A 23218-nucleotide genomic window follows, 5' to 3' on the forward strand; every position below is an offset into this window, starting at 1 on the left:
CATATCTTGGCTTGGCAAAGAAGAAAAAAGATCCTCAATAAACAAATACAAGAGGAAGGCTGTATTTAGAGAGTAAAGCATGTATGATCATTTTCCTACAGAGAGCTCTGAGGCACAACACCATTCAGTCTGTAGCAAGATAAGTGATAGGAGCAACAGCAGTAGTGTATTCCATCTCATGACAGAAGGAGCAGTCAGATTTCAGGATCTGCCTTAATCCCAACAGAGAAACAGAAAACAAAAAATACTAATTGAGAGTGATGTATTTTTTCCATTTTAGCTCCCACTTGCTAAACACAGTAAGTGTGAACAAAACATGTACTTTAAGAAAAGCATGCCTACAGCAAGCAGCTCAGACTCAGTATATTACTCCTGATATAAACCTGTAACTGAACAAATGAGAGCAAAAATGACAGAACATTGAAAATGGTATTATTTCTGTAAAGCAGTGTGGTTACTTTCACACAGTTAAATGAAAGTAGGAAATGCAAATAGGAAAAGGACTGAGCTGAATTGCAGAATGGTTAAGGTTGAAAGGGATCACAGTGTGTCATCTGGTCCCATCTCCTTCTCCAGACAAGGTCATCCTAAAGCACATTGCACAGGATTGTGTCCAGATAAGTATTCTTGAATATCTCCAGTGAGGAACACTCCACAACCTCTCTGGACAATCTGCTCCAGTGCTCAGCCACTTGAAAAGTAAAGAAGTTCTGCCCCATGTTCAGGTGGAACTTCCCCATTAATCAATTTTTGCCCATTGCCTCTTGTCCTATTGCTCAGCACCATGGAGCCTGGCTCCATCTTCTTGACACCCTCCCTTCAGATACTTATGGATATTGATAAATCAGAGGTGAGATTGCTAATACAATTTTGATGTTAGATATTTGATTATCTAGAAGTGCATCTACTTTGTCATAAAAATGTTGATAGAAGGAGTATTTAGGCATCCAACACTAGAATTTAAGGCTGATAATATTAATGTAGTATTTTCTTGCTAAACTTCAGTGAATTATTGCATTGCAAGTTGTGAGTTCAGTTTAATGAGCTTTCTTTTTTTTTTTTTTTTTTTTCTTTTATCTATAGCAGCTCTTTGTCTATTTCTTGCTTAGGTATCAACTCATTACACCTAAATCATCACACGTCTTTCACTTTTAATAACTTTATTTCCTCCCATTGCATTTCCTATTCAACTTTCATTATCTTGAGAGGGAATCATCCAGTTACACACAGCATGGGATCATATCTCTCCCGCTGCTAGATGGATGTACTGCAGTTCAAGAATGCACATGACAATTCATTGTGCTCAAGCAGCAGTGTTCGGGAAGTTTCCTTACTTTTATTCAACAAATTTTAGCTTTTAGCTGTCTAAAGGCCTTTAGACTACAGGAAGGATGTGGCCTCACATCCTCACATAAGTAAAACTTAGTGTGATAGGTGCATAAAATCTGCCTAATGTTAATGTAATTCATATATTAATGGAATCATAAGAGTGATTCAGCTGATCAGCTACACAGATATCCATTGTAATTTGTTTCAGATCCAAATTTTAAGTTACTTCTCGCAATGCTTATATTTAGCAATGGTCAGTTTAATTCTTGACAGACCTTTACCCTTTTTTTTTTTTTTTTTTTTTTTTTTTTTTAATTTTGTTGTAGAGGAGTAGTTTTTGATTAAGCAGTTAGTTTTGATTTTTGTATTAACAGACTTGCAATTAAGGAAAGTCATTGTAAAACTTCATCAAGAAACAGGAAGAGTCCTGATATCAACACTTATGCTCTTGAGGAACTATGATCATCTGGGATCTCTTTTGCTTTATGCTGACTATAATCCTAACAACAAAGAGCTATAGGAAAAAGTGTATCTTGGCTGTGTATAGAAAGAAATGAAGCACAGACACTGATTTCCTCCCTCCAGCAAAAGCTACAGAACTTTTCGCTACTGCAAGAAACAAGGGGCCTGCAGTTGAACCCACTCTAAGATCTCTGTGAAAACCCAAGGATCAAAGATGTACCCTGCACACAAGAAAGTTGAACAGCTCAAGGAGGTGAACTGCTGAAATACATGAAATGTCTTCTCAATAAACCAGCCCCATGTTTAATCACCTGTGGACAAATAAAGGCCTAAACAATTGTTCGCATAACCATTTACAAGGATATAACACTCAAGCCTGTCATGCTACTCAAGACTGGAAAGCCTTACATAAGTTTTGCAAGGCATAGAATTTAAAAACATTTATGTGATATTTTTGCTACAATAGAGATGACAAGCTCTTTATGAGAAGGCTTCACCAGTGCAAGAAGGACATTTTTCACTTTCACTGTTTTGGAAAGTGAGAGAATCTAGAAAAGATATTCCCCCTGAGATACTAGTCTTGGCAAGGCAAGAAGAAAAGGCTTAAATAGCTAAAAAGCGTCACAAAATGATACATGGAAATGTTGCAAACGTGTAAGAGTGACTTAAGTAAGGTCTAAATCCCTTTCACTAAAGTGGTTGGACAGTCTTAAGACCATATGAAAATACGCATTCTGAAGATCAAGACTGAGGCCAGTACTATGGATATCATTTCACATGACCAGTCCTACAAGAATGGTGCCTAACATTTAACTGCAACACTCGACTTGAAAGAAAAAATCCAAACTGAACAGAGACAGACATAATGAATTCAACAAATACTAAGTGGAGTCTCAGAATAAATCTCAGGTCAATCAAAATCACAGGAACAAGGACTCCTCATACAGTACAAAAGGTGCAGAGAATCAAGGATGAAAACAAAACCACCATCTGCCACAGATGATGTTCAGAACACCTTGCAGAATAGCTGCATGTGTGATTCTGAGAGTGTGGAAAGCTCAAAGTTCGCAAATGCGAAATAATATAAGCAAAAGGCCTAGATTCAACTCCAAAGCTATATAAAAAGTAACTGATACCTATTTTCCTTTCCCAGCACACAATCTGTGACTCAACACTCCATGAAAACTGTTTGGCCTTGCCTAATTCTGTAAAACCAAAAGAGAGAATGGAAAGTTTCACGAATAGCAGAAAGTGAAATACCTGAATTGCATATTTAAATGTTACCTGTCTCAGAATAGATTTTTTAGAACAATTAGCCCTTTTTCTCTAACAAAAACCGTGAAAAGCCGCAATACAACAGTAGTTCAAACGTCCATCTGAAGAAACAAAAACATACCTTCTGATTTTCTTCTATTTCATTTTGCATTTTCTTGTCTACAGGTACTCTTGTCAGTGATCTGTTAAAATAAAGTATTGTATCGCTCAACCACCGTATTTTTTAAAAGGCATTATTTTATATGAAATTGGTATTTTAATTAAAATATTCAATGCACTTAATTGAAGAATCCTGTAACTAAGTCTTATAAGTAAGAGAAATGCAGTATAATAAATACTGAATTTTTAAGACAATTATTGTTCTGTTTTACTCTAGTAAATCTAGGTTTCAGATCCAGGCTAGGTTTTGGGTTGTTGTTTTTTTTTTTTTTTGCAGTAATATCATCAATATATTTTACACCACTCTCAATCTTTCCTCATGGGTTGTTTTTTTCTGCATGTATGCTATAAAAAAGTAAGTTGTTTGGTCATCTAAATTATTACTTGAATACATGCCATATTTGCATGTTTTAAGTTAATATTACTGTCTTCAGGGTACTCAACTTTACTGCATGGAGAGCCATGGATTTATCTGGACAAAGGCAAGGAAAACATGCAAAGAATGACCACTTTAAAATTAGCTGAGACTTAGAAAAATAAGATTTGCATCTATTGAAAATGTTAAGCATTCACAGACAGACAAAGTTTTAGTTTCCTCTGTCATTCTACCTTTTGAAGGTGACACACTGATTTGTCTTTTTTACCTTTCATGAATGTTCTGGAAGATTATTTTATCTTCCTCTGCCACAGTGTATTGTACGTGAAGAATATAACTATCAGGCTTATCATAAAATACTTCCAGAGGCAAATTAATATCTCCATGTGTTAAAAAATCTAAACCATATTAACCTAAATCTGATTGTCCTGATAAATGCCAAAATAAATATTCTAGTTGCCTATATGAACATTTTTTTCAAAACAGGAGTGTACATATTTTAGTGAATTTGTATGGGGCTTCAAGAAAAACTGTCTTAAACCTGAAAGTTAACTAAGCAAACCGATAATGATCCTGCTAAGCCAGTTTCAAACTTGTGGATAATAAAACATTTAACAATACAAATCCTCACCTCCCCCCCCAACAAACTGATTTAAACAGATCTTGCTTGTATACTCCACATTTCTCACAATATGTCAGAAATAAGACATAAAATCAGTTCACTTTAAATAGCTATTCAAGCTTTCCAGGTGACCAGAGAGACATGCTGTAAGAGCAAATGGTATGATTTCCAAGCCTGGTATTAAGAGAGTTCTGAAGTAAAAAATAGTTCAAAAATACTTTAAAAATCTGAATTTTATCATGCTGAACTCAGCAAAAATAGTAGGGCTTGTTACTCTCAGAAGCACCCTAAGTTGACAAAAAAAAAATGCACAGATAAAAGGGACAACCTGTGTATTTCCAAATGGCTCCTAGTGTGAGCAGTTAGGCAGAAAAATCCAACATAAATGTGAAAATAATAAAAAAGACATAAAGGAAAATAAAGCTGGTCCAACATTAGCAAGGAAGTAAAATATCCATCAGCAAAAAGTAATCTTTACTGATAGCTGTTCTTGTAATAGGAAAGCAATTCAAGGAATCATTAAATAGCTCCTTCTTCATGCATGACCGTTGACAAGGCAGGTTTCTAGCGTAATTTTATGGAGAGAGTGTGATGGTTGATCCTTGAAAAGGACACCCTACCAACCTGAGGTAACAAGAATACCTGTGAAAGACATCTGTTCGTTTTGAGTTCTGTAATTTGTTCAATTTGTTCAGAGCTCCAGGAAATTTTTACGAATGTTTTTGCAATCGTCAAGTGCTACAGACTCTAACTAAAGAGAAACACTGGCTGAAAGTAAATGAATACTATTTGTCTTTCTACACGATGTAGGAATGGTCTTGAATGACCTTAAGGTTGAAATAGTCTCTATAATTTTATGCACCTTTATTCTTACCTGGAAGAACATGTAGCCATGTAGTACTGAATGGTAAGGGGAAAAAAGGAAATCTTTCACAGGGTCATAATGTTAACATTTGTGAATGATTAATGAATTGCAAGTAACAGAGCATTATAATACTAATTATCTGCTCTTTAACAATATAATAATACGACAAGTATACAACAAATCAAAGAAAAATACCCTATAAAATGAATTATTAAAATGTTGCCATGACATGTATCAGTTGGTACACTGTCTACATCTGATGACATTTTGTAAAACCTACCTCAGACTAACCTTTTCAGCTGGAGAGACACAAAAATACAGGTGGTAAAATAGAAAGTGAAAGAAAATTTCAGAGGAATGGTATATTAATTCTTTTACGGTCTAAGGAACCCCATTTTTAAGGAACATGCAGTACTTTATTTTCATAACTACACTTCTAAAATTTGTATACAGCCTTTTTAAACCAAATTTTGTGCAATAAAAAATGGTTGTTTTCATATAAAAACTGTCTGAAACTTAAACAGTTTAAAAATAGTTTTATTATAATGATCGGCTATTTGTCTAAAGTGACTAAGCAATATCTCTTCACTTCCTGTTTATATTAGGTTTTGGTTTTTTTCCAAACTCGTATTTTGACTCAACAGGTTAAGCATGATTAGACTAATAATGAAATATATTCTGTGCACTATTTTTACACCGTGCCCCTTTGATTTAGGCTGTCAATGTAGACCTACTAAATTAAAATTATTTAAATATTTGTAATCTCTCATGTTAAAAATAACATGCTAGATTAGCATGTTAGAATAAACCATGCAGGACAGAAACAGTGATTCCCCTTTTAATAATTTTAAAGTCTTCTTATACTTTTACCCAGAAAATATTTGAAGAGTAGGTAAATTGAGCCCTCTAATGCCACAAATACACGACGGGAGTTGGAGTGGCATGTAACAATTTAATGACTTGTAAAATCAATGATTTAAATGTCACCTGGCACACTTCAAAATGACTTTTTCCTGTCCTTTAAAGAACAGAACTGGACTTGAAGTATGACATTATGTATGCTTCCACTATCTCCTGCTGGAAAGCTGAATTTTCTGATTGTTAATTTGAGGGCAAACTTATACCATACTATTTCATAATAATTATGCTTCAGGCATTTTAAAAGGCATTTTGCTTCCTTGACACAAGATGTTACAACAGTAGTTCTTCCATTACGGTGTAGATTTTCTCTGACAGACAATCAGGGGTGACAATGAAATACTGTGATAATTAAACAAGAGTGGCAAAATGTGAAAGCACGCTGAGTTAAGAACCCTATTTAGCATCATATTTAATTCAGTAATTCAAGCAAATATTGCTGATAGGATTACATGAAGAACATATTAAGTACGAAGAAAAGCACTTCTCAATTACAATACTATTGGTTCACAGGAAGAACGTTTTTTCATGTTAGGACAGCTAAAATCAGGACATGTCCATTTATTTAATATTTATCTTGATCTTTTATTAAGTAATCTGTTATGGAAGACAGATCTTTCCCAGTAAGAACACTACCACATAATAGCTAGGGCCCAATCTCAACAGCAGTGTTGTGCTTTAGAACTAAAGTGTGTGGAACCCCACAAAATTGATTAATAGTATTTTGCCTCTTCCCATTGTGACTAGTTCTACTACTAATTCAACAAAAGTTTTCACCTGGGAAAATATCAGTCCAGTAAAATCCATGAGGACTAAGTGCCTGAAGGATTAGCATGCCCTCATGGCATCTGCTGCATCAGACAGGAAACATTTAAGAGACTGATCATGAGCTCTCCCTGGAGTTATCTTCTATTCAATTAAACTGCCTGGAATCCATCTAGCAAGATGTCAAACATGAATATCTGACTGCAGGATTTGGATATAAATCTGTATTACCGTCATTACAGTCAAATGCAAACATAAAAATAGCATTTGAAAAAAAAAAAGCTTAAATATCATACCTGGCTCTTATTGGGAAGTTCTGAGCAGTGTCTTTCATCACCTTTAAGGCATCATAAACAGGTGCAGACATAATTCGAGTAGCTGCTTGAAAACTAAGATCTAGGGTGGGGGAGAAAAATAAGTTAAAAAAAAAAAATCACTGGATATACCACTCAATCATTACTGCCTACAGTCAGAAAACCATTCCATGTACACATTCTCACTATTTATGTATTTTATGCTTCAGTCATTGATTCAACAGTTATGAAAGTTACATTATTAAGGTTGAAAAACTGGTCAAATGGAAGTTAGAAATACTAAATTCAGGCTTTTTTACAAAATTCTGCTGGACTTTCTTGAACATACACATTCTATATGTAATAGGTAAATTTACAAAAAAACACTCTGAAAAAGCCCATCACAAGGTATTATGCCATCATCAAAAGGGTAGTACCACACTCAAACCTAGATACACACCAATCCACAGACACCCATAACTGCAGGAAAGAGCAAGACCTTTCCAGATCCAGGACTTCACACATTTTTCAGATAACAGATATATTTAAAGTAGAAAGCTGCACTGAGCATGTGAATTGTACCATTTTCAAAAGGAGCAGCAATTTCACAGAGAAAATGGTGAGTCATGAACGGAAAGTCAAACCACTGTAAAATTTCTGTTCTCATAAACACCTAGCACATTTTTAAAGGGATATCATTTTCAAAACAAAGTGAATTTTCAGATAATGAGACAGTTTAAAATTAATCTGTCTACCCACTGTAAAGGCAATGATGGAATTCAGTTAGCTGTCTCTGAAGTTGAACTTGAACATGACAAATTTTGATATGTAAGACTAGGACAAATCCAATTTTGGTATCAAATGGGGTAAGGCACTACCATACTAGATGCTTCCATGTACCTTGTATACATCTGCAATACTAAATCACGCAGTGATGGTTTTTCCTCATAATTTAATAGTTAAGACATTTAAGCAAAAACTGAAAGCCTCAGGTTACTCAGTTTGAGGAAAGCTGATGCCACATACAGTAAAAAGTGCTGGGCAGAAAGTCATAGGGGATGTTGCCTAGTAAAACATTGTGAATTAAAAAAAAGGAAGGCTGAATCAAAGTGAATAAGACATTCCTAGTTTAGCCTCATCAGGTACTTCTTGGCTGAAGTATATAGGTGAGTGAGAGGTAGAATGTTAACTTGTATTTCTTAATATTTTTAACAAGAAGTATAAAAAAAAAAAGAAATCACTCTTAAAAGTAGGTTTCAGAACCCTTTCAACAGGCACTTAAGTTGTGATCAATTGAAGCAACAACACCCATTTGCTGCTGTTACTACAGATAGTGAGGAAGCGGTGAACTTGGGTCATACACTTAAAACCCTTCAGAAATTGTTAATAATTTCCATTTTATGCTGAACAGCTAGGATACAAATATTCAAATACCGAGGCCAACTGACATCTTTTTACTTCCTTGGTTATCTCTGGTCAGGGCTGTCACTTACAGACCTCCCCTTGCAGCATCTTAACACAGCTGAGAGCGCAGTGTAAGGCACCTTGAGGAAAAAGTACTTACTAATTACTTACCTAAAATATATAAGCTCTTGAAAGACAACTCTTGAATGGTGTTTAGGTTCATTTATAAATAGAAGTATGCCCTATAGCTGAAGTAGTTTTGCTTAAATTTAGTTAGATTTCTACTTTGAAGCTAATTAAAGGAAATCAGAGAGAAGCTGAGCCATTAATTCAGCCACTCTAATTAGTCATTAAGAATGAACTACAGAAAGCACCCTGCCATGTCAGCAGTAAGGGTATCAAAACAACTGCACCAAAAAATGTGGGGGCTCAAGACTGAAGATCCTGAACCACAAGCCCGAACTACAAGTCTTCCTGACATAAATCAACAGCATCCCAACATTCAACTACTTTCAACAGTAAGAAATGGGTTCCTGAGGAGCAGCACCGGCTTCCTCTTTTATATATATATATATCTCCATAACACAACAAAAAAGACTACCACTAAACAGAGAGCTTGTACTGTCTTTTGAAGGCAGACATTAAAGGGACCGAAGTTTCATGGCTGCTCCAACTTTAATCAGCCAAGTGCAATGCAATCACACACAAAAAGAAAAACAGTCAAACTCACTGTTTTCTTTATCTATTTTTTTTTCCAAAGTAGATTTCTCAAGAGAACTTTACAGCTATATTTTTCAATTGTTTTTAATTTTGGACAAAAATTAATTCTGCAGTTGAACTTCATTGATAAAAGACTGCAAGTGAACTACAATTATCTCACACAGGTAATATCAGACTGGACATTGCTAGTAAGCTCTGTAACATCAGAGTCCAAAAAGAAACTGAACCTCAAATGACTGCTCAGTCTCCTTCACTGCACTAATATACAGGCAAACTCATTTTAATCAGGTTGTCCTCTAAAGCTGAGGAATGTAAGGGGGAAAATTTACTTGTGTAAACTTAAATGTTGTGACATTTTATGAGATATTTATATTTTAGAGTAATTCACAATTTCATTCCAGCTACAGAATGTCCTGCAAGTCATCAGTACACAAGCTTAAGCAATCAACATATTTGTTTTCCTTTTCTACAGGAAAGCTTTAAAAGCATGTTCTTCCACTTGATAGTATATTAAAAAAAATACACCAATGTGAACTCCAGTACATTGATAAAATTTATAAATGAAAGGAAACAATCTGTCCTAACATGCATTTCATCCCAAACCAGCAGCCACGTCAAAATTATATCTTTTTTCTGACCTCTAAAAAAAAATATCTAAAACAAGTTTTAATACCTGAGATGACACATCAGGCAGAAAAACAGGCAATATATCTATCAATCTTATAAAATTACTTCAATGTTCCTTTAATTTCTAGCACACAATACACAGTACTCTTTAATTTCTAGCATACAATACAAGGTATCAGCACATGCCTTTTAAATACTTGAGGTATTACGGCCTTTTTATGAAATGATGTCTTCTTTTAAATACAGTTTTTATAATAATGCCAATATATTAAAATAACAAAAGAATATTAAATAGAATATTATGTTAATTAAAAAAAAATACAATACATACCCTGCATCTCCCAAACCTTCAGTGGTTCCATGTTGTTAGTAGTTTCAATTAGATGTTTTTTAAACTCCATCAGATTGTTTTTCAGATCAGGATGCATCTGTCTACAATAAAACATTTTATTACAAAAAAGAATCAATTACATCCATCAATGTCTGCTTTTATCCACAGTACTGCTCACAGCTAATATCATATTCTTAGAATAACAACCAAGAATGAAATTTAACTCATTCTTGAAACAAAAATATGGGGTTTGGGTGAGAAAAGGTGATTTCTGAGGGTTAAACCCAGTTAAAGGGAATCATAGAATCTATTTAGGTCAGAAAGAACCTTTAAGATCCTTAAGTCAAACCATTAGGCCAGCACTGTCAAGTCCACCACTAAACCGTGTCCCTAAGTGCCATATCTACCCAGGCACTGCAACTCAATCACTTTCCTGGCCAGCCTGTCCCAATGCTTGACAACTCTCTCCATAAGGAAATTCTTACTGAATACCAGGAGTTCCCTTATTTTGTAGTGATCTGTCTCAAAACCTGCCACATCAATTTAGATGGAATAAATGAAGTCAAAGACTGGACAGTATTAACACTACCCAGGTAACTTTCCATTTAGCTTACTATAGGATGATGTATACTTAACTGTACTATATATTGACTATAACTGAATGCACTCTTTGTGGCATTAACTACAAGAGGTACAGGCAAGACAATGTTGAGAACACGTTCCATAAATTGACAGCACTGACAAAATCAATCTACTGAGCACACAAATCATCTGTCAGACCTAAAGAACATGGTACACAAAAGCTTAGCTATTTGTTTTGAAAACATAATACCTAGGTAAAGAAGAGGGCAAATACTTCAGCCTGCTACAAGATATCCTGGGAAAAAATCTCCATTAAATTTCTAAACATTTTATGTAATCTGCTTACATTTTTAACTATTTCATAGCTCAGAAAAATAAAACTTTTGACATGGCTGCAACAGAGGGGCAATTTACAGACTACTGAAACATCTACATCACTTCCTGTATAGAAAGGAGAAGAGGAAAAACCAATGAATCTAGAAACAATGTCAAAAAGACAGAATTATCTGACAGGTTCACAAATCAGTCACAGTGGAGAATCAAGAGACTAAGTATGGCTAAACCTAGGAAAATACAGGAAGAAAAAACACTCAGAAAAAGACACAGCATAAGCATTTGGTATTACCTGCTGTGCAGAAGCACATAGGTGAAACAACAGGGGAGCCCCAAGATCTCTGTGCACTTCTACCTCAATGTGTTTGAGAACAAAAAGGCAGGAAGGGAGAGGATGGGCTCTCAAGAATTTAGACAGAATTAGCAGCTCTGAACTCTGAGATTTACAGTTTAGTGACAGTATCTACAAACAAGTTTACTTTTTGTTTTAAATAATAAGAGAATGACATGTAGAGAAGACCCACAATCTTGAGGGGTTTTGCTGAAGAAAAAAAAATACGATCCACTACATGGATTTGTTACAAGAAAAGGAAAGCACTTTGGATGACTGAAACCACAAATGAATCCACCAACTGAGGACTAGAAGTGGTGCTCAGTAGAGCAACATTTAATTTCATCTAACAGATTGCAGCTTGGAGATAAGAGTAACTGCTGGAAGAGAACACAAATTTACATACTCCAAAATGAGATGGTATCTATAATAAGCCCATCTTCCTAGAAATATCACTCCTTAACTATGAAATCCTTTACTATCCTTAAAAAGATCTTACGGAGATACAGCACAGTTTGGATTTCTTGTGCTACTCTTACATTTTGAAAATGAACATTTTGATTCTAATCATCTAACAAATGTGAAATCATAATGTTCTAAGTTTTTGTGTTACCCAGGCAGATATTTTTATTTAAAAAGTTTACTGTATACGTTCTAAGATAATTAGAAAACTAAAAGCAATATATTGAAATTAAAAGAATAAACAACCACTGCATCTTTATGTTCACAAGACATGAAAAAAATAAATCCATTTCTACCAAATAAAATAATTTCCAACATAAATCTCAAGTCTTCTATGAAAAAACCCAACTGGTTGAGCTTCCAGAAACTAAAGTAAAAATTTAATTATAACTTATATCAACTCACTTTAATCTGCCAAAGAGAAATCCTTGGACATCACTTTCCTCCTCTTCTTCCTCATCTTCCTCTTCTTTTGTCTCATTTGCTCCTGAACACATAACACATGTGGACAATATAAGCCAAGAAAGTTATTGTAGTATTATGTTTTCATGAATTATAAAATAGTTAATAGAAACATACAGTCACAAAATTGTCATTCCCAGATGTAGTTTTAATTAAATTTATACTTATGGCATCCAAATTAACTATTCTACAGAACTCTGCAACATTAAAATTAATTTTTAAATATAATTCATTCAGTGGTAACAATTTTTATATAAAATTATATAGGTGTGGCTTAACGGTTCACTTCCCAAAACAGACATTTCTCAGTTTGATTAAATGATAAGATATAACTCTTATCAGTCAACTACTACCAAATTTACAATTGAAAAGCCTGATGCCCTTAAAGCAGTTGAATCTGCAGCTGACATTTGATATGTCATAGATCAGTTTCTTTCCCCTTTAAAAAAAATGAAACCATTTTTTGACGTGACTCAAAAGTCATTAAACCTTAGTCTTACCAAAGAGAGTTAACTTTCCTTTTATTTTGTGAATGACCCTGCAAAGTAATTTCTCTGTGTCACCATGCTGTAGTTACCACTTTCTGTAGTAAATGTCTCATTTTAATACGTTGTAACATGCACCAGTCCAAATTCTATGGTACATCTTTTCTACAGAAAATTGTGAAAGTATTTCCAAATTCAGAAACACTCCCCCTTAGCCCTGAAACACTAATGTGTAGATACTGTAGCCATTAGTATATGAGAAATGACAATAATCAAAGTAACTGAAGTACAAATTTAAACAACCTTAAAATCACTGAGCAGAAGAAGACCAGATTGTGTTTTGAAGAGCCACAGAAAACAGCAGTTAGAGGTTAGAAAATTAACTGTATCCTAGAGCACAGATATTTACAAACGTTCTCATATATTTTGATCTCTAAGTTCATAGCACCTGAGATTTCCTTCTGTAGACAGAAATGAAGTATAACCTTCAACACATTAATGACTGAATATTGTACAAAATGAAGATTTTAATGCATTTCAATAGTATCTCCAACAAGATATCAAATCAATTAAAAAACCCACATACCTTTAACCTGCGTGTCATCTACTGCTTTATATTCTGTACTCTTTATTGCAAGTTCCACACCATATCCAGATAAGTACATTTTCCTGGAATTTGGTTTCTGCTTGAAGATATTATTTTAACAGAAGAAAAAAGCATAACTTAAAAAAAATGTATTTAAAGGAGATTAACAGTATCTAATTGTAACTTTAAAATGTTATGACATTTAAATTATTACTTAAATTCATCTTTGAATTCAAAGTGCAAGACATATTAACAGTCCACTGAGAAGGCATGTAAAAATGTGACAATGTCTTTTATCTCCTGCAAATCACAGAAAGGCTGGTCAAAATTTTAGTCTTCACACAATAAGAGAAGAGGGACTAGAACAGGCAGAGCTCATAGCACCTTACACAATTAATAGTGCCTCACAATTCACATTTTAAACTGATACTCATTTCTTTGTAATGCTGCCAGACTTTCAGGATGTTAAGAAGAAATCCTCTATTTTTGCATCAGATTTACTCCTTAAAAAAGTTTTGATAAAATATTTAATCACCTTCTGCAGGGAGTAATAATAAAATTTATTACACTGCTAAAGACAGGTTACCACTTACTAAAAACAAACAGCTACTTCTAACTTTGGAGTGAAAGTTTGACATTCAATAGTGTAATTACACAAAGCATACTTATTTCTGAATACATGTCCTAATTTGCCCCAAATGTATGAAAATCCCCTTTCCAGAATACAATTTGCACATGCACAGCAGCAATTTCTTGAAAGCCTTTGAGCTTTAGCTTGCATTTTCTAAGAACCATTCTGCACTGAGAATCCTCCAGACCATAAGTGAAAACCCAGCAAGGCTGGGAGGCTTCTCAGTCCATCCTCTAAGCTAAACTCAAGGCAGAGGGAGCAGAGAGCACTCTATAGGTAGTCTCAGTGACAGTTAAAAAAAGGAAAGAGACAGCAGAAAGACCGTACCTCTTCTGTTATCAATGCTCCCTCTTCTGGCATTTAATGTAAAAAAGGAGGGAGAATCCATCCCAGAGTGTATCAAAGAATAAAAATGGAGGTTGTGAGGAAAAAAGAAAAGGGAAGAGAGGTCTGAAGAGAGAAAAGGTGCAGGCAAGAACACAACATTTGGGGAGAACATGATGCATAAGCCAGGCAGAGCAATGAGACACTTAATATGCAAGTAGGCATTTAATTGAAATAAAAGCATAAAAGAATGAAGTTCAATAAAAACTATACCCCATATGACTTTGAATTCAAGACTGGTTTCCTCAAATTCTCTATTTCATTACTGTGAGCAAACAACTCAAAGTCATCTGCAAACTACCTTTCTCATCTCCCTGAAATGCCTGGTCTACATATATCACAGCAACCTCTCACTCCATCAGATTTTTCTCAGATTAGTCACACTATTTAAGAGCTGTACTTTGAATATAAATCACAAAAGCCTTCCAATAATCAAAACTGAGGACAATACAGTTCCACGTACTGGTATCTTTCTTGTTTTGTTTCAGGGAGAAGAATAAGTGAAGAAAAGAATTCAGAAACATTATGCCTCAAATCGTGACACTATGGAACACAAACATTTTAAAACTCGTCGGTGATGTTGGTTGTGACAGCCCATGCTGCTGCGTCTCAATGAACATGAGATTATATGGAGAATATGTAAAAATATAATTAGTAATTTTTCAGATTTATTCTCTATTCTACTTTCCATTTTTCTAATTCTAGTTACTAATATGTTTAGTTTGCTGCACCTAGATTCACCCAAGATCTTCGTACACTGTACAAAACCCAGACATATAAGCAAAAATGAGGTATTTCAAGATCAGTGATGCAATCAGTGCTTCCATATAGGATTGGTAACATCACCATGCTTTCCTGGCTTCATAGTTTGTACTTGGTGAATTACTTACCTAGAGTTTTAATATTAGAAAATTTATTGCATATAATTTATCCAAATGCAAAAATAAATGTAGAAAAGGTGTTTTGTCAAAAAGCAAGCAAAGCAAAGCCAGAATACCAACAGTTTACTGAAACAATGTTGAGTTGAACTGCATACCTGGACATAATGCCGGAGAACATAAACAATTTCCTCCTTTTGCGCCTTCTCAGATAAAATCTTGTGGAATTTGACAAAGTCTTTTGTACCCATTTCTGCATATAGAATAACTACTGGGCCATCCTCTTTGAGAGCTGGGAATTTATGGTCTCCCTTAAAAAGATACGGCCTGGGTCTGGTTTTAAAACAAATAATTGTGATATTATAAAGTCAGAAAATTAATTAAAACAGTGGCAGATTTTCTACTTCATAATTTAAAAAAAAATAGTAAATGTTCATATGCTGTAAGTATACAAGCCATGTTAAAATCACAAAATAATAATGATTGCTCACAAACAAAAACCAGAACAACAAATTCACAAATTAAAGTATAAAAAACTGAAAAATCAGCATCATCTATAAATAATTGAAATATATTTTATCAAATCACAACACAAAGCATATGAAAAGCATAGGACTCGGAGATTTTGTGCATCAGTAACAGCCAGCTCTTAACTTGAATGATACATTGCATCTATTAGAGATGCACAAAGCAGTCTGTGAGTAACAGAGTAGCAGAGGGAGATTGTGTGAAGTCTGAGAAAGCTGCCGACACACCTGGAAGCTAACTGGGGTTATACTATTTTGAAACCATCAGACTGTTAATTTAGCTAATTTTGAAATTTTGACTGCCTACCTACCCTCCTAATTGAAAACCAGGACTAGAAAAGTTACGCTGCAATGATTTCTTAGATGAATAAAAAGATCTTTTGAATAAAACCTGGGAAAGATAGAGAAGTAACAGAGGATATGATAGGAAACTCTAATTCGACACAGAGTATAGAACTGTGTGTGGTACATGCTCACTGAAGAGCCATACTGGAAAGGTGTGAGCAGAACACCAGAGTTTCTGTGATGAAGATTTTTGGAACATCTTCAATATATATTTAAAAAAAAAAAAAAAAAAAAAAAAAAAAAAAAAAACAAAAAAAAAACTACACTGCAAAGGTAACCTTTGGAGGTAATGTGCTGCAAACTCTCCCTTCAAGCAGGAGGAATTTGTATGAGGTTACTCAGGGTTTTAATATCAATGTCCTATGTAAGTTTGGTACATATGCAATCAAGGACCTCATTTGTGAGGCAGAAATAAAAGGAGGGGCCCAGTTAATTCTTAAACTCGGGTGCAGTTAGTTGGGTGTCACAGAAATACCAGGCAAGCTGGTCCACTGCTATCACAGGACAAGGCAGACCAAATAGGTGAGATCCAGGAGTCTGAAATGACTCTTGAATGAGTAAGCTCTGTGGAAGAACTGATCCAGATTTGCTCCAATGAAAGCATAAATGTGGGATGTGACTTGTGCAGCTTCCTTCTCATAATCAGAGAGACTGCCCACTGTAATGGAGAGAATGGAAAAGCTCAACCAGGGGAGCTTCTATTCTCCTAACTTCATCCACTCTACTTCAATCAACCAACTCTGGTGGTTACTGAGTGCTGCCATGACTTGAATAGTGACAATCTCATATCACAATGAACATGCCTCATGAAAATATCAAGAGCTGCAATGAAATAACACTTCATAGAGCTCCTCTAATGACCTTGAGTTGAGAATTAAAGTGTTCAGCCCTAAATCCAAGATAAGCCTCTGCTCTTTGTTGTTCTTCAACACTGAATAGTACTGACAAGGAATTGATTCTCCTGCTCTTAGAACTGAAAGGTAATTAATTTCCTGCCATAAGAGATGCCCATAAGAAGGCTGCCTGAAAGACAAGGAAGAACAGCTGGGCAGACAAAAAGAAAAAGATAAAAAAATTACACAGATTTGGAGTTCAACACTTGCTAGGGTAGGACAGGCAACTATATGCTTGTCTAGATAGTACCCAGGAAAGGATGCAGAAGCAGTGTGATAGAAGACAGCAACCATGTAGTGACAAATGTAAGGCACTGATTGTTTTGAGCAAAATGTCACTCCAATTAATGCTTCTGCTCTTCACAGCGATAGCCCCAGAAACCTTAGTGTTGTGTTTTGGAAAGTTAGCAAGATAAGCAATCCCAACCATTTAACCATGTGTTCTTTGACATGCCCAGAGCCCTTGAGCTCTGGAGCTATTGCACCTCCACACAAAGTATTTCCTATTAGAGCCACACAGTCCATTGCAACATGGCTGAAAGTGCAAAAGACATCATCACAGTTGCTGTTGCATAAAGGATTAAATGAAGCAAAACCTTAACCTTGATGTGCAGAATATTTGGTCTGAGACTTCCTGAATGTTAGGTTAAGATGATCAATCCACGCAGTATGCAATGCTGCAGCCTCTTCTTTCTCTTCCAGTGAGATTTGAAATTATCAGTCCCTAAAATCAGGACATTTCTAGCATTCTCATCCAAATATGGTGAACAACTGAAAGCATAACTTAAACTGGCCTGGCTGAACTGGAAGAGCCATGACAGAAGACACAGAATGGAGCACAAAGGAAAATACTTTGAAATAAAAAAAAAATCAGTAAGTCAAAAAGATCTCTTCTGTGAAAAGACATAAAAAGAATGACAGGTTTAGAGCAACCAGCTGTGACATGGCACACTGTACCTTATATCATTTGTTCACCTGGTAGGAAAAAAATAACAGGAGCACAGCCCTATCATCACCTAACCTAAATATCTCCAGCACAGGTGAAACATCTGCTACCCAGAGTACAAACAGAACTAACATTGGGAACGATTACCTGAACATGTGAATGTGAACATGTTTTTCTCAGACTCTAACTACAGGTACTCTAAATATTTGAGTGACACAACTACTTTTGGGGTGGCGAGAAGGAGGGAAAATTTATCAAGATTTTGTCCCTGCAACCCTGAATGGCGTGATGTGACTTGACTGTAAAGTTATTGAATACAGCAGACCAATCCAACAAAAGAAACTTCAGTTTTGTTGCAAGTTTTTAATGATTTCTAGAAGCCTAACCCTCTCAATTCTGAATAATTCAGGATTCTACTATTTAGTACTGTGATTTTCAAGAACTTTGTACATTTGGGAATAATATCTCCAGAGAAGAGAATGCACTGAATCCAGTTAGTTGCTTTAAAAGTTTACTATATTCAGACATTGCAATAAAATGTTATGGTCTCATGATGCTTTAGTACATGGCCACAAGAATTCAAAGACATTTTAAATTATCTGTAGGATATTATGGCTTTTATCTAGGAAAAAAGGGACATTTTTTAGAAGAATATAATTGGTAAAAATGGGAAATTGTAAACTAGACAGTGAGTTGTTTTTACAGAAACCTTGGCTATTGAATAAGCAAAAGACAATGATTTAGTAGGTTGTAATTGTATCAATGGACCTAGAATATACCACATATAAATAAATCACACATGTAAAACACAAAATTATTTTCAGAAGCATCCAACCCCAAAGAAACAAATTTATAGGTTTTCAGAGTTTCCCCCCACAATTTATATTTGACAGAAAACAAAATCCAAGAAATATATCCTACTAAATCATCTTTCAGCTCTGCATATTTTCATGAAGTGGCTGAGGGCATGGATACTAATGCATATTATGGAGACCATTGCAAGGGAAAAAAAAAACAACCAACAAAGAAAAGAATGCTACATGCAGGTCTTGAAAAAAATACAAATTAATACTTTTTTTTTTTAATAGATATTAAATATTATGTTTTCAATACTTTGTTGTTTTGATAGGTTCTACACATTTTATTTCAGAGCTCCAATTCTGGACTGATGCTAGCTGTCACAAGAAAACCTGAAGAAAGGGTGGGTAGGTGCAAAGTCTAGAACAAGGTGAGGAAAGGTTATGCCAGCTGAGGTAGACTCCTCTTCTACTCCTATGCCAAGCCCTTGCAACCCAAAAATCTCAAGTGCATCAACACTGACTACAGAGAAAGGTCTGTAAGCAGAGTACTGTGTCAGACATACAAAACTGTAAGTTTGTATAGAAAGTACACTGTAACTTAAACTTGACTATTCCATACAAAAACAAAACAAAACAAACAAAAAAAACCACACCAAAACAAACAAACAACAAAAAAAAAACCCAACAACAACAAAACACCACAAAATTGTCAATGTGATTAGAGGACCGTAGAATCTATTTTTCCTTTTAAACCAAATCTTTATATTTACCTCTTAGTAGCCTTCTTCAGCAGCTTTTTTATTGCATTAGTCTTACAGGTGTGCTTCTCATGGATAACCACAAATGCACTGCAGCCTTCTGGTGGAGGTTCATCAGCTGCAATCTAATATTTCAACAATTATACTCAACTAGAATGCTTTGATTGCACTTAAACTCACATCCCTTTGATTAAAATAACTCAACAGCTGTCATTAAGCTGTGTTTCTAATTAAGCCCATTCAAAACTGGGTGCATGTGGGGGAGAAAAGAAAGAAAAAAAAGAAAAAAAAAAAGAAAAATATTAAAAGATTAAGACCCTATAACCTTTGTGGGGCATAGTCTATTAAATGCAGTCATAATCCAGAAAATGAAAAGTGCGTTTATGTTCTGTAAAGACAGGATTGAGAAATCTTCTCCACAAGCAGAAATCACAGCGTGTTCTCTGAGATATTTTTAACTTTGGTTGCTATCAGCAATCATGTTAGATTAGACTTCTAAGCCAATAAATCCCAAACAAATAACGTCAATTTTTGATTCTCTCTCTTTCTCATCCCCTGCCTTTCTTTAAAAACTCTACTCAGCTATTCCAATACGAAATGGGAATCATGTGACTGCATGTCAGTGAGTCTGGATTCACCATCTAAAAGGTAAAAACAAAGAAACATGAATCTGAGATTATGATATTCCTCCAGAGAACACCTGCAAAACTCCCTAACTTTATTACAGCTTATTACCTTCAGAAACATGGATTTCTCACTTTATCCTGAAGGTGGCATTGCTAAAAGGAGGAGTAGCAATTTTAGGTTTAGAGGCACAGTGAATTTATGTTCTCTCACTTTTTAATTAATAAAGCAGGTTTTTCTAATTTTTCAACTTTTCAAATACTAAAACAATGAGAAAGATGAGAAATGCACTAAATAACAAATATAAATTCAAGAAATGCCCTGCTCTGAGAATGTCCGAACACCCACAGGATTATTTGAAGCAATGCAAAAAATCCCCACAATCTGAGTTTTAAAAAATGAACAATTGCGAAAAAAATCTACCCTGAAAGGAATGTTATCCATACAATTGAACATGAATATTTATTCCTGTCAATATAACCAGCTCATAAAGCATCACCTTTATCATGTCAGATTTCAAATGATACTGGCATATATTGTACTGAACTGTAACAACAAACATTGTTCAGCCGAAAAACCTCATTCAATCATGTACCAAATACATCAGGTAATACTGTCACCTGCTGAAACATCTGAACAGTTGGAGAATAAGCTCGTATGGAAAGTGCAAACTTCAACAGATTGATTTGCAAATTGGATAAAAATTGTCCTGCTTTCTTCAAGATTAAATTGTAATAGGAGTACTCTGAATCTGTTGAAGAGAGGAAAAAAAAACAAAAGAAAAAACAAACTTTTAGTATTTAGCCCTAAATGATGTGGCATATCTACCTACACTACATAATAAGCAAGCATTAATGACAGTGCTGCTTGGCATTCAAAAGTCTCCAGCGTTGTTCACTGATAACCGTTTCCCTTCCTATGAATCCAGAGCCCTAATATCCAAAAAACAACAAAAGAGAGCTCAATAGCACTAGTTAATATCAGAGTTATTTTCAGCAATATAAAAACCCACTCAGCAATAATGTCTCTTGAAAAACCTATATGGAGAGTCCTGAATAGACCATTATTTTACAAATAATTTCCTCACATTTAATTTTGAAATATTCCAACTATGCAACTTACATAAATAAAAATCTTCTAAAGGTGCCATTCTTTGGGCTACTTTCACATATCCTACTTCTTCCTTAAAAATATATGATAAACAAGAGTATGAGAATGGATACAACATGAGAAGTAGCTTCCTCCCCTCCCTGCATATCTTGTGTTTTCAAGGTCAAAATCAGGACTCTGAGTAAGAAGGTAAGTGGATGGTGTCTGGAAATGACAGAACTGATAATACAGAACATTGGTTGGAAATAATTAACCTTCAATTCTCATTCTAGAGGCATACTCAATTTTCATAACTAAGCAGCTTCCATCCTCTCATTTTCTTCTTTACAACACTGTCATGGCTGGAAAAAAAAAAAAAAAATCTTCTTTTGCTCTTAAAGCCTCTAGTATCTCCTTTCTGTCTTCTCTTCCTTAAAACTTTTAATTTAGAAAGGCTGAGTTTGCTGTAATTCAATAGAAAAAAACCCCCTAACATTAGAAAAGTATTTAATCCGCATTTCAAGAAAGCTTCTTCCCATGAATTCTATATGCAGGGGTAGAGTTAATTTTTGTCCTAGTAGTTGGTACAGTGCTGTGTTTTGGATTTGACATGAAAATAATGTGATAACACACTGAAGTTTTAGTTGTAGCTAAGTAGTGCTTATCCTGAGTCAAGGACTTTTCAGTTTCCCATGCTCTGGCAGCACGGAGGTGCACATGAAGCTGGGAGGGAGCATGGCCAGGAGGAGCTGACCTGAGCTGGCCAAAGGGTCACTCCACACCGTGGAATGTCATGTATGGTATATAAACTGGGAGAGTTGGCTGGGAGTTGTTGATCGCTGCTTGGGGACAGGCTGGTCATCAGTCCGTGGGTGACGAGCAGTTGTATTGTGCATCACTTGAGAAAAGTTTTATTTCTCTCTTTTTCCTTCCTGTTGCTATCACTATATTTCAATTTATTTCAACTATTAAACAGTTTTTATCTCAACCGACAAGTTTTACCTTTTCCTAACATTCTCCCTCATCCTACTGGGGATGACATAAGTAGACATGTGCTACTTAGTTGCTGTCTGGGTCTAATCCATAACATATAATTGTTACTGTCTTACATTAAATTCAGTGGATGAAAAACCTATTTATGTTCTCTACACGTACACATAGCCCTGGCAGAACCCAAATAGCAACAAAGTTGGTGAAGGCTCTGGAGCACAAGTCCTACAAGGAGCAGATGAGGCTGCTGGGGATGTTTAACCTGAAGAAGAGGAGGCTCAAAGGAGATCTTATCACTCTCTGCTACCACCTCAAAGGAGGCTGTAGCCAGGTTGGGGTCAGCCTCTTCTCCCGGCCAAGTATCGGCAGGACAAGGGGAAATGGCCTCAAGCTGTACCAGGGGAGGTTCAGGTTGGACATCAGGAAGAATTCTTTGTTTGAAAGGGGTGTTGAGCATTAGAACGGGCTGCCCAGGGAGGTAGTGCAGTCACCATCCCTGGAGGTGTTCAAGAAGTGACTGGATGTGGCACTTGGTGCTATGGTTTAATTGGCAGAGCAGCAATCAGTCAAAGGTTGGACTCAGCCTTGGAGGTCTTTCCCAACCTTCACAATTCTGTTATTCTAAATGAGGTAAATTTAGCTTCACACATTCCAAACAGTGAATATAAAAATTTGGAAGAAACAAATCCTTCCAGAATGAAACTTTTTTTCAATAACTGTATTTTCAAATTTTCTTCAAGTTATCTTCACAAAAATAAAATTAAATCTGAAATTTCTACCTCTTCACTCAGCCCCAAATAATACCCTATTGAAGACAATGAAGAGACTTTAAATACATAATTCTAAGGATACTGCCTCAATTAAATATTTTTACCACTAGTCTCTTTTTTTTTTTTTGTCTTATAAATTTCATCTATGCTTTCACTGCTGTGTTTAAAACAGCTTTTTTTTTTTTTTTTTTTTTTT

The 23218-nt window shown here is 35.2% G+C and overlaps 1 protein-coding gene across 1 annotated transcript in view; it reads right to left on the bottom strand.

Moving 5' to 3' along the window:
- UGGT2 (UDP-glucose glycoprotein glucosyltransferase 2) overlaps positions 1-23218 on the bottom strand; it is an 80307-nt gene that overhangs the window by 48566 nt on the left and 8523 nt on the right. Inside the window, exons 3-10 of the mRNA XM_040056376.1 lie at positions 20794-20924; positions 19562-19674; positions 15439-15613; positions 13388-13484; positions 12260-12341; positions 10147-10247; positions 7068-7167; positions 3188-3248 (exon numbers count right to left, since the gene is read on the bottom strand). Of these exons, the coding sequence (XP_039912310.1) occupies positions 3188-3248; positions 7068-7167; positions 10147-10247; positions 12260-12341; positions 13388-13484; positions 15439-15613; positions 19562-19674; positions 20794-20805 (741 nt within the window). The 5' untranslated portion in view covers positions 20806-20924. The remainder of the gene's footprint in view (positions 1-3187; positions 3249-7067; positions 7168-10146; positions 10248-12259; positions 12342-13387; positions 13485-15438; positions 15614-19561; positions 19675-20793; positions 20925-23218) is intronic.

The sequence above is a fragment of the Hirundo rustica genome, chromosome 2 (assembly GCF_015227805.2).
Source record: "Hirundo rustica isolate bHirRus1 chromosome 2, bHirRus1.pri.v3, whole genome shotgun sequence".
NCBI lineage: Eukaryota > Metazoa > Chordata > Aves > Passeriformes > Hirundinidae > Hirundo > Hirundo rustica.